General features: G+C 46.4%; 2 protein-coding genes across 4 annotated transcripts in view; one reads left to right on the forward strand and one right to left on the reverse strand.

Annotated features, from left to right (window-relative positions):
* The window catches only part of TG (thyroglobulin), a 270,475-nt gene that overhangs the window by 184,218 nt on the left and 73,272 nt on the right, over window positions 1-12,985 (forward strand). The gene's annotated exons all lie outside the window — the stretch shown is intronic.
* SLA (Src like adaptor) overlaps window positions 1-12,985 on the reverse strand; it is a 66,135-nt gene that overhangs the window by 11,978 nt on the left and 41,172 nt on the right. For 2 of the 3 annotated variants that reach the window (XM_003830088.6, XM_003830087.5), the window contains 3 exons: window positions 11,438-11,538; window positions 2,141-2,240; window positions 1,227-1,313 (listed from right to left, as the gene is read on the reverse strand). In XM_003830088.6, the coding sequence (XP_003830136.1) occupies window positions 1,227-1,313; window positions 2,141-2,240; window positions 11,438-11,538 (288 nt within the window). Of the gene's footprint in view, window positions 1-1,226; window positions 1,314-2,140; window positions 2,241-11,437; window positions 11,634-12,985 lie in introns of those variants that run through there. The other variant, XM_008955456.4, reaches the window with a different exon arrangement.

Genomic DNA, 12,985 nt, shown 5'->3' on the forward strand with positions numbered 1-12,985 from the left:
CAGGGCAAGCAGCTGATGTAGAAGAGTCACGTGACTCCCATCTCTTTCAGAACGTGACTCCCACCTCTTTCAGAACGTGACTCCCATGGCAGCTCCTGCTTCAGTTTTGTTTACCTTCATCATCCTAAGCATGGAAATGGCATCTGGTATTCACAATTAAGATCATGAATACTAAAATTAAACTCGCAGAATTCCAGTCTTCAAAGGATTCCGGTGGTTATCTCTGTTTTGCAAGATGAGCATGTGGCATGTAGAGTCCTCTGGACATGAAGAAGTAACTTAGTGTTTATCAATGGATGCCTCCTTCTTTCTTTTCCATTTCCAATATGCTGTGCATTTCTTTGCCAACTTCCAGCTTCCGTAACTTGACAGATGAGGATAATGTAACTCCAGGAGGTGAAGCGACTTTTACAGGACCCTCACATGGAAGGAAGGAAGCCAAGATTTGTGCCCAGGTGTGCAGTGCTCCAAAGCCACCCAGGAGGCTGCAGAGGCCTCACTGGCACGACTACAGGAGAAAGCAGGGTGCTTATTTTCTTATCTGTTGAGCCTAGTTTTCTAAGATATCTCTTGTTTATCTTACCCATTTTTCAAGGAAGACACATAAGCATTTTTGGCAGTAAGGATTCTGTGTGTTTCTGGATAGGTATTTGATTAGAATATAGCTAATATTTATCGAGTGCTTACTGTAATGCCTGGCATTGCTCCAAGAACTATACATGTATCATTACATCTTATTCTCCTAACAACCCTACACTTTGATCATATTATCATATATTATTATCCCTGTCGTTCTATGTTATGATCTCTACTTGACAGGTGAGGAAAGGGAACTGATGCATAAAAAGCTTATTCACTGGCATACAGCCAGTAAGTGACAGAGGCAGGATTTGAACCTAGACACACTGACTTCTAGTCTCTGCACTGTGCTGTGCCCTCCCATAACATTTCCCAGCTGTTTACCACTCTGTGCCAGGAGCACCATGTTAGAGCTGAAAGGTCCAACTTCCTTCATTTTACTGAGGGAGAAGTTGAGTCCCAGAGAGCAGAAGAGATAAGTTAGCCGAAGGTTGCTCCTTTCCTTATTGACTGGGTTGGGAGCAGGACTATCTCTTCTTGACCCAGTGCCTTCCTTACCACTATGAATGCTGGAATCTTTGTTCCACCTTATGAGTCACCAGCATACGCATCATGCTTAAGTGCTGCCATTTGAGAAATGTACTCACCCATGGTAAACTCTGGCCACACATATTCCAGGGATGTAACTCTCTCGACCAGTGCTAAGAGAAATAGCTTTCCACCAGCCCCCTTCACTGTAAGAACAAGAACAGAGAAGAACACAGAGATAGGTAAATAGCAAAACCAAAGGATGAATGAACAGAGTAATCAGATTTAACCCAGGACAGGTTGGAACATTCCTCTTTTAAGATCTGTCACTGGCCACGTTAACCCATATTTCGTCATCTGAAAATTTACTTTTTAAAGTATATGTGTCCAGTGGATAGCCCTCCATTGCAAGCCATCTGGTAAACCCTCCCATGTGCTAGAAATAGCTGCTTTTCAAGGATTAGCAGCTAATGTTCCCAACTGTTGGAGGCTTTTTAAAAATAAATGTTTACTATGTTGATTTATACTCTGCAGTATAGCCAAAGATAGTTTCATATATCTGCATCAATGAAGATCTAAATAAAAGGGGCTTAGAACTCCTGTCACGTTCTATAGCCCATATTGAATCAGACTGCAGAGGTAAGAGGAGAGAAGGCAAATTTTTGTTTTTTCTCATCCGAAGGGTTTCCAGACCCTGGGGGCTGCCTTCCCGGTCTTCATTCCTACATAGCATCAACACTGCACGTGTGGTGGGAGATAAGAAGAATATGAGAAGAGGCTGGATCATAAAGGATCTCAAAAGCCAAGTTAAGGAATTTAAATTTGATCTACCAGGCAGTGGGGAGCTATGGAAGGTTCTAGAGCACTGGCCACATTAAAGAGGAGGGTTGCAGTATGGGTCAAATTTCTCACCTCATAATAGGACCAGGACTCATGTGGAGCTAGACCACTCCAGCTAACAATCAAATACTTTTCTCCCAAACCAAGTTTATCCTGCTTTGAAGATTGCATAAGTTTTGGAGAGCTGACTCACTCAGAAATCACACGCAGTTTCTCCCCTCGGCGGAATATCGGGGGGCTAATGTCAGGAGACGGGTAGTCACTTAGCACGGCAAGGAAGTCGCTATCCAGTCCTGGGGAAACAAAGGCAAGGGGGAAGGGGGCAAGGTGCTTTTTATTCACAAGGAGCTTAAAGGTAGACTTGGGAGGGAGGGTATGAAGATGAGATTTTCCAGCAGGAAATACCTTTCTTGTTTTGAACCACCAATTTACAGCAAGGTCCTCTCTTCAGAGATGGCTCTGCAGGGTGTGCGTACGAGCCCTGAGGGTCAGGTGACATGCTCCTATTCTTAAGCCTGCCTTGGCCCTCATGTTCTCATCTGAGAAATGGGATCCAAAGGCTGTGAGATGAGTCATGGGGTCTGGCTTCAGCGCCTGTTCCGAGTCTACTAGCCTCACCCTCTCCATCTTTAAAATGGGACTAATACTACCTCATTCCAGGGTCCTTAGGAGAGGAGATGAGAGTATGTTACACCACATGCGTTCACATAAGTTGCTATAAAAACACCCCTTCTCATTACCAATGCCTCGGGTGTCCACTCTGGGACTCAGAGTTGTTATATCTATGACATTTTTGGGGAAGGGGTGTGAGGCAAAATGAGTTCTGAGGACCCATTAGGACCATGAGGCAGTAACTCTGAGGTTAAACAAAATACTTATTTCTTGCAGAATATAAGGCCCCACGCTGGGCATTTATTTAATAGGGACATTTGTTGAGGGTGGGGGTGGTGGAAGAAAAATTTAGTACTTTTCCTAATAGTGTATTGAAAGGAATTCTGGTGAAGTTTTGAAAAGGAAAGAGGGCTGTCTGGTTCCTGACTGTAGAGGAGAGACAGTGATTTTGCTTTTTGACACTGAGCGATACGTCTGCTTCTATCCTTAGTGATTTGATGTAATTCAGATGCATGAGATGCAGGGTTATATTTGGATACATTTTGGGGGGAAATAACAAGATGTCTTCTGTATCAGCAAATACAGTTATTATTTGCTATGACTTTCATCACTCCACCTGCTGGCTGGGACTTTGAACTTAAAATTCTGGGTAACATCACCTGTTCATTCATTCGGCAACTACTTACTGAGCACCTGTCGTAAGCAGCATAGGTGAGAAAAGCAAGCCCATTCTTGCTGCTTTCACGGAGCTCATGTTCTACAGGATACATAAATAGTCATGGGAGGAACTGTTCCCTGGTTCACTCACCCCAAGATCTGGAGAAATCCCAGTACTCAGGCATGTGGGCTTTGGGGCCCAAACAAGCCACTTTCTAGGATCCACACGCCTCTAGATCCTGCCTCTTACAACTCATATGTCTTGCAGCCTCCGAGTCATAAGCCTATTGGGCAGACTAAGTCTAAAGAGATATTAAATACTAGAATGAGTGAGAAAGATGAGTGAGGTTTTGGGTAAAGGTTATGCTTATCGATTGATAAATAAATTAGAAACAAGTAATCACGGTGGAACAGTGCAGTCAAATGTATTGTTCATTTGGGGAAGCTGAGTCCCTGACAATAAGCCATGTAAAAGCAAGAGTTTCTGGGTGTGAGACAGAAGCCAAGAGTGATGTTTAGTGGCTTTACAATATGGAAAGGGATCAGGGCTTTTGAGAAACAGTCGTGTCGGGACGTAAAAGGGCTGGCCCAGCCAGACCTCTGACCTGTCCTGCTGCAGACCTTCCCCAAACCTGTGGGGGCAGCTCCCTCACATTCTGCTTTGCTGAATTCAAAAAAGGGATTCTTCCCTGTGTAGCTTTGACTCCACCCCAGTAAGTAGAGGCAGCATTACAGTTGTGTTAAGTTTGAAGCCAGAAGTCCTAAGTTCTCACAAAGGGCAGGTTCACATTTGGCAGGGCATAAAGCTTAAGCAAATTTGGCAGTCCTCTTTAAGAAAAAAATACACAATTGCAAATACAAAATGAAGGACAGACCCCAGCAAGGTGCTGTACCAGCAAGGGGGTCTCAGGCGTATGATTTGTTTGGCTTCCTGGCAAATCTGCCCAGAAGCTGAGGCTGACTTTGCCACTCACTGAGTGGGACGCCTCCTTCTCCTCTTGGGCCTGGGTTTCCTAGTCTGGAAAATGAGAGGTTGAAAAACACCTTCAAGATGGAAATCTATCTTCCTGGACTAATGGCCCCCACATATGAATGGGCCGTTTATTAACATGGCACTGTGCTGCCTCGGCTACATGTGATGGGCCTTTCTCCAACTTGCCAGGCACCCTGGTTCTCAGAGCCTCCGGATAGGCTGTTCCCTCTGCCTGGAACACACCCTGCTCTTCCCTCCTTCACCGCTCCCACCTTTGTCAACTCTAAACTCACCTCTACAGAGGCTCCAGAGGAGGCTCAGCCTTCCTGCTGTACTAATTCTTCCTCTTGGCCCCTAAGATTTTCCTCTGAAGCGGTTACCCCAGGTTGCATTTTCCCATTTGTGTGACTGTCAGGGGAATGCCCATCTCTCCCCACCCCCGGCTGTGAGTTCTGGGAGGGCAGAATACTGGTGTCTTCTGTGTCTGTAGCCTGTGCCACACCTGTTTTACAAAGGATGCTCAAAGCAGGCTTACTGAATGTGCAGAGCGGTCCCTGTGCTGCAATGCCCCTTAAATACAGCTGTCAAGCTGCAGTTTTAAAGCAGATCCAGGCAGAAGGAAACCTGATTTGTGGGAGGCAGCTGGGTAGGTGGCCATTGTGGAACCAGCCCCTTGCGAAAAACATGTTGAAATGGGGAGGCACAGTGTGTGTTCTCTGTGACAATAATAGAACCTTGAGGTAGATGGTGTGTCTACAGAGGGGTTTGAGGTTTGATATCAAATTCAAGATTAAGACTGTGGAACAGAACAATTGTCTTTCCTAACATTAAAAACAAAAACCAACAGAAACAAAAACAAAAGCAAAATCCCATTATAAAAACCACTGTTCCAATGAGGGAAAGGGAGGCTTAGAGTGTTGGAGAGTTTCAATTTCACAATAACAAAGTTAAGTTTCCTGTGGAATTTCCGTAATAGTGATGTTTTGATAGCTATGGCACTTAAACATCACTGAGGAAACTTTACATCTGGGCTTTTGCTTAAGGGTCAGATAACCTGTGCCTGATCCTTTGCAAGAGATTTCACCTCTCTTTATCATCACCATTAGCCAAACGGGACAAAGTCACTGGGAAGGTATTACAGTTTGGCTTGTACTTCTGTGGGGCAGGGTGGCCATTTTAAGCAAGGCCTGGTGCCAGGATCCCTTCAAAGTCTTCCCTGAGCTTTGGTTGCTACAGAAAAATAAATGCAATGTAGGAAATTTAAGTTTGTTGGTAAAGGTGAAACATATTATCATCTACTCCTAGAACTCCTTAGCTTTATGGAGAGCTCAGCGTTTGAATTCAAGCAGAGATAAATGAGTGAGGCAGAGAAGAGGAGAGTTGAGGAAGTCAGTGGAATTATTGCAGACTTAAGATAAGGAAACAAATTAAGTGAAGACATATGCACTGCGCATGAAAGAAGAAACCCAGAGAGAATTTTCGGGAAAGAGAATGGGGCTTTGAAACCAATCAGAACTGGCTTACATCCCACCTCCGCCACTACATAGTGATGCGATTTGGGGGGAGATTTATTTTTAACTAATCTGAGCTTGATTTCTTTGTGAATAAAAAGGGAAATTGCCAAAATCTGCCTCATAGGATTGAGTGAAGGATTCAGGATGCATTGCATTTTAGGGCCTGCCTTAGTAAGTGGAAGCTAATATTATTTTCATGGAGAGCAGGGTCACCAGACCATAACTCAAGACCAGTGTTAGCCAATAACTTTCTAAAATTTGCAAACTAGTGGTGTAAACTTGATAATTTCTTACTCTCTAAAAATGAACTCCACTTGGTGAGAACAGAAGATGAAATTCAAAAGACCAAATATTTGCTGATAGCTCAACTTAAGAATGAGTCAGGTTGAACAAAATGTACAAAAGTGTAAAATAGGAAACGAATCCACAAAAGGGAGGGACCCAGGCAAGCCTTACGGGACTTAGTCAAGAGAGGACAGGCCCTTTTGTAAATTGTCATTCTTTGGTGCTGCATGACCATTTCTTTTTAAATGCTGAGAACATTCTCAGTCACTCCCACTTATAACTGTCTAATAAAACTAGTCGTTTGTCACTTCCAGTGCCCTGCCCAGCCCTACAGAAAATACGTGATTATTTAAGGGTGAAGAAGCCAAAGCTGGGAGAGTTTTAGTCACCTATCTAGGGGAAAGTGTGAAGATTTCAAAGCCCAGGGTCCTTCACGGAGCCACACGGCTCTCCTTGGCACTTAATCTTCAAGCTCTCCTCAGCCCACACTTGACCCTTAACAGGGGAGACAAAGGCAGACTCCAGGTGAGTTGTCAGGGTTAGCATAAGCAGCTCAGGGCAACTGGTGGGTAGGGAGCTGTACAGCCCAGGGATTGTAGCCTCTTGTTTTGCATTTCCTGGAGTCATGCCTAAACTCATGGTCTCCTCAGGGGTCAAAGCAGGCCTGACTTTCAGTGTCATCTTCAGGACACACACACGCACACACACACACACACACACACACAGGATTATACATGCAACTAACCAATCACACAGAGCTGGGCCATCTAGCCTGGTAGAAGGTCTGCCGAGTTCTGTGGGTCACCATGAACCAGGCTTGTGAGCCCTCTTAGTCATATGTAAAGGGCTGTGTTTGAGACCCGGTAGCCCACAAAGCTCTTTTCTGCCCAAGCCTTGGTTTTTCCGTATGTTAGTGGGGACAGATTGGAACTATACAGACCTTGAGGCTTTTCAGGGTCAGTCTCAACTCTCTTAGATGCTAGAGGGATATAGGCAGGGCTAGCACAGAACAGAAGCAAGAAATAGTCAAAATGAATATTTTGGACTGCATAGACTCAGAATGTGCTTTACTTGGGCACCCAGGGCTTCTCAGACTTCAGTTGTTTTCATTCCACCATTCCCTTCCTCCCCCTCCTCATCACCAGCAGCAGCGGCAGCAGCAGCAGCAGGGCACACAGCTCTGGGGGGAATCAGGCACTGGGCTGTGGTGGTACCGAGGTTACCCCTGAAGTCCTCATGCCTCCCTGTGAGGTTGATAGATTGAAACTACCTTATTTTGAGTATGAGGAAATAGAGGCACAGTGAGGTCCAGAGACCACCCAAGAGCACACACCTAGGAAGCTGAGTGCCAGGTTTCAAAACCGGGTCTCCCTGGGCAGGGCAGGGCATGGCTGTGTTTGAACCACTCAGGTCTCCTTTGTCATAGTTGACAGCACTGGTTACTTGATAATGTCTTTTTAAAAATTAATTTACTTAAAAAAACTTGAGTGCTATTCTAAGCAATGTGACATCATGGATTTCTTGGGCTAGTTATATATTTTATGATGTTCATCAATGTACAATGATGTAAAAGTTGAATGATCAAGTTCCGCCTAAGACCATCTCATGTACCAGCAGCGAGGTTAGATGCAAATAGAAAAAAGGGATCTGGTCCAAGATTTGACACGGATTCACTGTCTGTGGGACCCCTTGCTAGGGCACTTGAATATCTGGGTCATTAAATCTGGTGGCCAGGCACATTCTCATTCATTCGAGACGAGCCCATCCTCTTCCAGAGCATGCGGGCTTCTTGAAACCCTGTCCTTTCCAGGCACACACTGAGGTGGGGAGAGGGACCCTGGAGTCAGACCACCTGGCTTTGAATCCCAGCTGTCTCCTCTGAGCTGTATGGCCTAAGGCAAGTCATTTAAGCTTCTTGTACCTCAGATTCTCCAACTGCAAAACGCAGATGATAATAGGCAGAAGCCTCGTGGGGCTGTGAGAATTGAGTCTGCATATGTAAAGCACTGGGCACTGTGTCTGGAGGCTGTGAGCACCAAGCGGCTCTAATCATTCCCGTTTTACAAAGGAGGACAGAGAGACTAAGGAGATAAACTCTTTCTCATCTCTCGTTGTGTATCAGTGCAGGGGCAGGACTAAAAGCTGGTCTGTGGTCTGCAAGCTTTAGGGGTTACAGAGTCCCCAGGGACTCCTAGGAAATTCAGCTGGCGGCTACCTTCCACCATCCCCAGGTTCTGATTGGTAGGCCTGGGGTGGGACCCAGGAATCTGCATTTCAATTACTTCCCAGGGGATTCTGATGCAGGTGGTGCGAAGACCACTTACTGAGAAGCTGCAAGCTGGGTTTGAGAGGTCCCTACCTCCTTCTTCCTTTCCCGAGCCCCACCCGCCCCCTTCTTTCCACTGGGCAACTATGTAAACAGCATTATTTCTACCCTTGCACGGACAGAAAGGGGTCTGTGCTGCTGCCTCTGTTGGTGCCCCTTCAGGTCAGGGTGATAAGAAGAGAAGGAACAAAGAGGGGAAAAAGATCACAGCAGAGAGACAGAGTGCTCATTTTAAGGTGGAAATATGCCATTTCCTGACCACAGCGGGACTTCCCTAGGTTGTATTAAAAAATCCTGTACTGCCCATGTCTGGTACAGAAGTATGTATAGAATTGTAGAGAAAATGAACACTTTGGGATGATTTGAAAGCAAATTACAGAACTACCAGTTTCACCACTTTAAAACTTTTGGGGAATGGCCATTTAGATATAGCCTGGTGCAGTCAGGTAACCCCAAACAGAGTTTTTAAAAGTTTCCACACCCTTCTTTGCTGGTGCCTGCACTGCATCATGCTGTCGCTGTGAGGGGGGACTTGTTCCAGATCTCTGGGGCAGGCCGAGTGACTCACCTAAAGTCACACAGCTTCCACGGAACATTACTGGAAGCTCAGTGAGGGCCTTCTGCCTCTGAAACTTGCTCTATTTCCCTCAAGTCCTGCTTCCTTTTGTAGGTTTAAGACATTAGTTCCTGAGAAATTGACTAATCAAGAATATTCTGGAAATCTTAGTTTAGCAAAAAAAAAAAAAAAAACAAAAAACAAAAAAAGAAAACAAAAAAACAAAAAAACAAACAAAAAAAACAAACAAAAAAACAGATGGGTAAAGCCATGTTCCAAGGCATTCACTGTCCTGGCTTGGGAGAAGAATGACCTCCCAAAAGCTCAGAAAACATGGTTGTCTAAAAGTGTCCAGGCTGGCCTCTGGGTGATCCTTGTGCACGGCCAGGGTCTGTGGAGGGTCTGTGGTGCCTCTCTGGCACTGAAGCTAATGTAGGAGCTGGCTCTAATTGCACACTGGCCTAAAGCAACCAGCAAGACCTGCACCGTCTCCTAGGTTACTTGTTTGAGGGTAACCGGATGAGCAGCCATAGGAGCTTGAGCTGAGTAGCAGCTCATTCCATAAAAACCCTGACCCTGTGCATGAGGCAGATAGGGACTACTTAACACGGCATCACTGCACCGCCTTCCCCTCCCTTACTCAAGTAGGTAGAAGAGAAAAGAGGAAACAACGTTAGGACCAATGATCGGGGGAACGTTTCAGGGCTGGGGGTTGGAAAAGCAGCCCACCAGCGCTTGATGTGGTTGCCTGGATCACAAACGGGGTATGACCAGGGGAATTCTCTTCACCAGGGGGTGGAGGGGTGGGGAGACCCCTCTCTCCATGTCTGTTCTAGAGGTGACCTCCCACCTACATAATGGAACAAAATCAACTTATTTCATGACGATTTGCATTGAAAAGTTGAAGGCAAATGAGCAAGCTTTGGAGACTGATGTTTTCATGAGGTTCGCTCAAGCATGCTGCCCCCTCTGCCCCAGGCTGAGAGGTGACGACCCAAGATGGGTTCGGTGGGTGGGTGCCTCCCCAGCCTGCCTGGGCTCAGGGCCCTGCGGTGTCAGTTTTCTAGCAGTGGTTATGACCGAGGAGGAGGCTGTGGCCAAAGCCAGTTTGGAGAGGATGAGAAAGAGCCCGGCATTCTCCTGACAGCAGCAGCAGCTCAGCCGCCCTGCACGTTGCACACTGTTCTGAGTGTGGCATGGGAGGTAGAGGGCTGCTGTCCGCAGGGCCCTGAGAGCACATGCTCTGTTCCACCTTGTCATCTGGTTCCACCTCCTTGGTCCTGGGGAATATTCTTTTTGTTTATCCCTCTTGCATTTGGCTTGAGAAGGAGAGTTACTTCACTAGATAAATAAGAGCACTAGGATTGTTCTGCATCTGACTTGAAAGGGGTGTGGGGTGGCTGGGTCTTGGCATGCTGGCTTGGGGGCATCAGAGGCCATCAGACCACACAAGCTGGGCCTGTCCATTTTGGAAGCAGTGAGAAGGCTCCTTTGTGAGGGAGCCACAGAAGTCATGAAATGTGCAGTACCTGGAGGCAGCGCAGGAACCTGGCTCAGTCCACTTCCCTGTCAGGCTCGGCAGACAGGGCAGCCATCTGCGCCAGTGAACTCCGCCCAGGGCGGTGCTGCAGGGGCTGCTGGGAACCATGTGTGGTCACCCCTGCTAGGAGATGGGACACCAGGCCCCAAATGCTACCATGTAAGGTGGGAAGCAGAAGTGTTCCAAGGTGCCCCCTGGCTTCCCTAACCGTCCCTTTCCCAAGACCCCACAATATGAGAATTATGGACTAGGAATCTGAGGAAATAAAGGTCAGGCCATTAGAAGGGGCCAGCATAGCTGAGTCCACAGCATGGTGGATTTGATGTTCAGCCTTTTCCCTTTGTTCACTGGTGTTCCCTCCCAGGCCTCTGACCAGTTGCTGAGGGACTCTTTGTAGCTTTGGGAGTCTAACCAAACCTGACATCTCTCCAAAAAGCTGACTTTGGTCATCACTGATTAACCTGCAATATTAGGCTCTTCCCCCGAGAATGCTTATCACCTTGCAATCCCACCAATGGGACATAAGGTTTCCTTTGTTTTCAGGAAGATGTCACAGGACGGTGCCTAGCTTAGAAAAGTAACACAGATCCAGCTCTTGCGGGGCTAAGTATAAGGATAATATTATATTATGGGCTGCCAGAGTTTGGTAAACAGGAGTCTAGGTTTCAGAATCGGATGGGCCTGGATTGGAAATTTATCAGCAAATGCCCAGTGATGTGGATCCCATTCCCTTTGTGAGGCTCAGTCTCCCTACCTGGAAAATAAAGCGATTAAACCAGCTGATCTTGGAAATCCATCTCAAAATGCCAAAGATTTGACACCCTTCAGGTGCGCCACACACCCAATTCTTTTCATCTTTTAATTATGAAATATTTGAACCACAAACAAAACTAGAGAGACAGATATAATGAGCCCTTCGGTACCCATTGCCCCGTTTAAGTAGTTACCGGCATCCACCACTGCCCAGTCTTTACCACAGGCTCTTGTAGCACAGACTTAAGCATCTCACCAGAGAAGCCAGACTTACCCTCCGGGTTGGGCAGGGGCCTCTCAGCAGGCGCAGGGGTGGATTTCATGCTGTTTCCCATTTCTTTCTTTTTCCCTGGGGCCGCTGATGATGCCCAGAGCCTGTGGTATAGGAGACAGACGGAGAAAGTCAACCGTGCCCTGAGCCCTCCAAGTGGAGAATGACCCAGTTTAGAGAGCATCGTGCATCATTTTTCTGGCAGCTTGCTTCTTGAAAGGCGGCTGTTTATATGTGAAGATGAGATTGGTGAAGATTGGTTACTTTTGCGCAGCTCAAGTTCTTTTATCAAGGGAATGACAGAAAAACCACAGAGAGGGAAGTTGCTAGCAAATGCTGTTGGTGGCAAAAGTTTCCATTCCTCCGCACCCTTGCTGAGGATGGTAAGCAGCCACAGCAGGGTTTGTGTGAGAAACCAAGCAGCATTTCAGGTGGCCCAGAAAGTATCTCCACTCAGGGGCCCTCACCATCAACTCTGTGTGCCAGGAATTTGGAGTACAGGAGTTGTGTGTCTGTACAACCAAAGGCATGAGGAGAAGGTACTTTCTGCTGCTACTTTTTGTCATCCTTTTGAGTTTGTCAGCATGCTTTAACAAAGGATGAAAGAGGAAAACTTCATAACAATTCTGTGGACTGGCTGCATGCTGCTGAAGCCCTTTCACATCAACTGTTACTTTTGATCATTGTAAAGTCCTTGCATCATGCTTAAGCTCATTGTGCAGTGAGGGAAACAGTCTCAGAAGGGGTAAGTGACTTGTATGAGGTCACATGGCAAGTAATTGTAGAACTGAGATTTGAACCACTGATGCTAAATCTCTGGGTTGCTCCATAACGGTTTTCAAGTTAACCACCCGGACTTAAATTCTGGCTGTGTACTTACAAGCTAGATGACTTCGGGCAAGTCATTAACCTTTTCTGTTTTTGTTTTTTTGAGACGCAGTCTCACTCTGTCGCCTAGGCTGGAGTGCAATGGCACGATCTCGGCTCACTGCAACCCCGCTTCCCGGGTTCAAGCGATTCTCCTGCCTCAGCCTTCCAAGTAGCTGGGATTACAGGCACACACGCCGCACCCAGCTAATTTTTGTATTTTTAGTACAGATGGGGTTTCACCATGTTGCCAGGCTGATCTTGGACTCCTGATCTCAGGTGATCTACCTGCCTTGGCCTCCCAATGTGGTGGGATTACAAGCATGAGCCTCCATGCCTGGCCAAGTCATTAACCTTTTTCTGACTGTTTTGGGGAACACTAATTGAACAGTGTTGGGTTATGGTCACAAGATTAACTGAGATAAAGCATGGGAACCACTTTGAACGTGGCCTGGCATAGAATACATGTTAGTTATTACTCTGTTTACTGATTGTCCTTAATGATAAAATTTCCAAGTCTGTACCTTCATACAAATATTTTGGAAAGGGACATAGATTATCAGAGAATAGGGTTTTAGGGAAGCCACGTTCCCTCTGGATGGTGGAAGCACAGAGAGGAAGGCCACATTCATAAATAGAGCTCTGCCTGCTTTGTGGGGTCAAAGAGAAGAGACGGAACAGGGT

This window comes from Pan paniscus, chromosome 7 (assembly GCF_029289425.2).
Source record: "Pan paniscus chromosome 7, NHGRI_mPanPan1-v2.0_pri, whole genome shotgun sequence".
In the NCBI taxonomy this organism is placed as follows: Eukaryota; Metazoa; Chordata; class Mammalia; order Primates; family Hominidae; genus Pan; species Pan paniscus.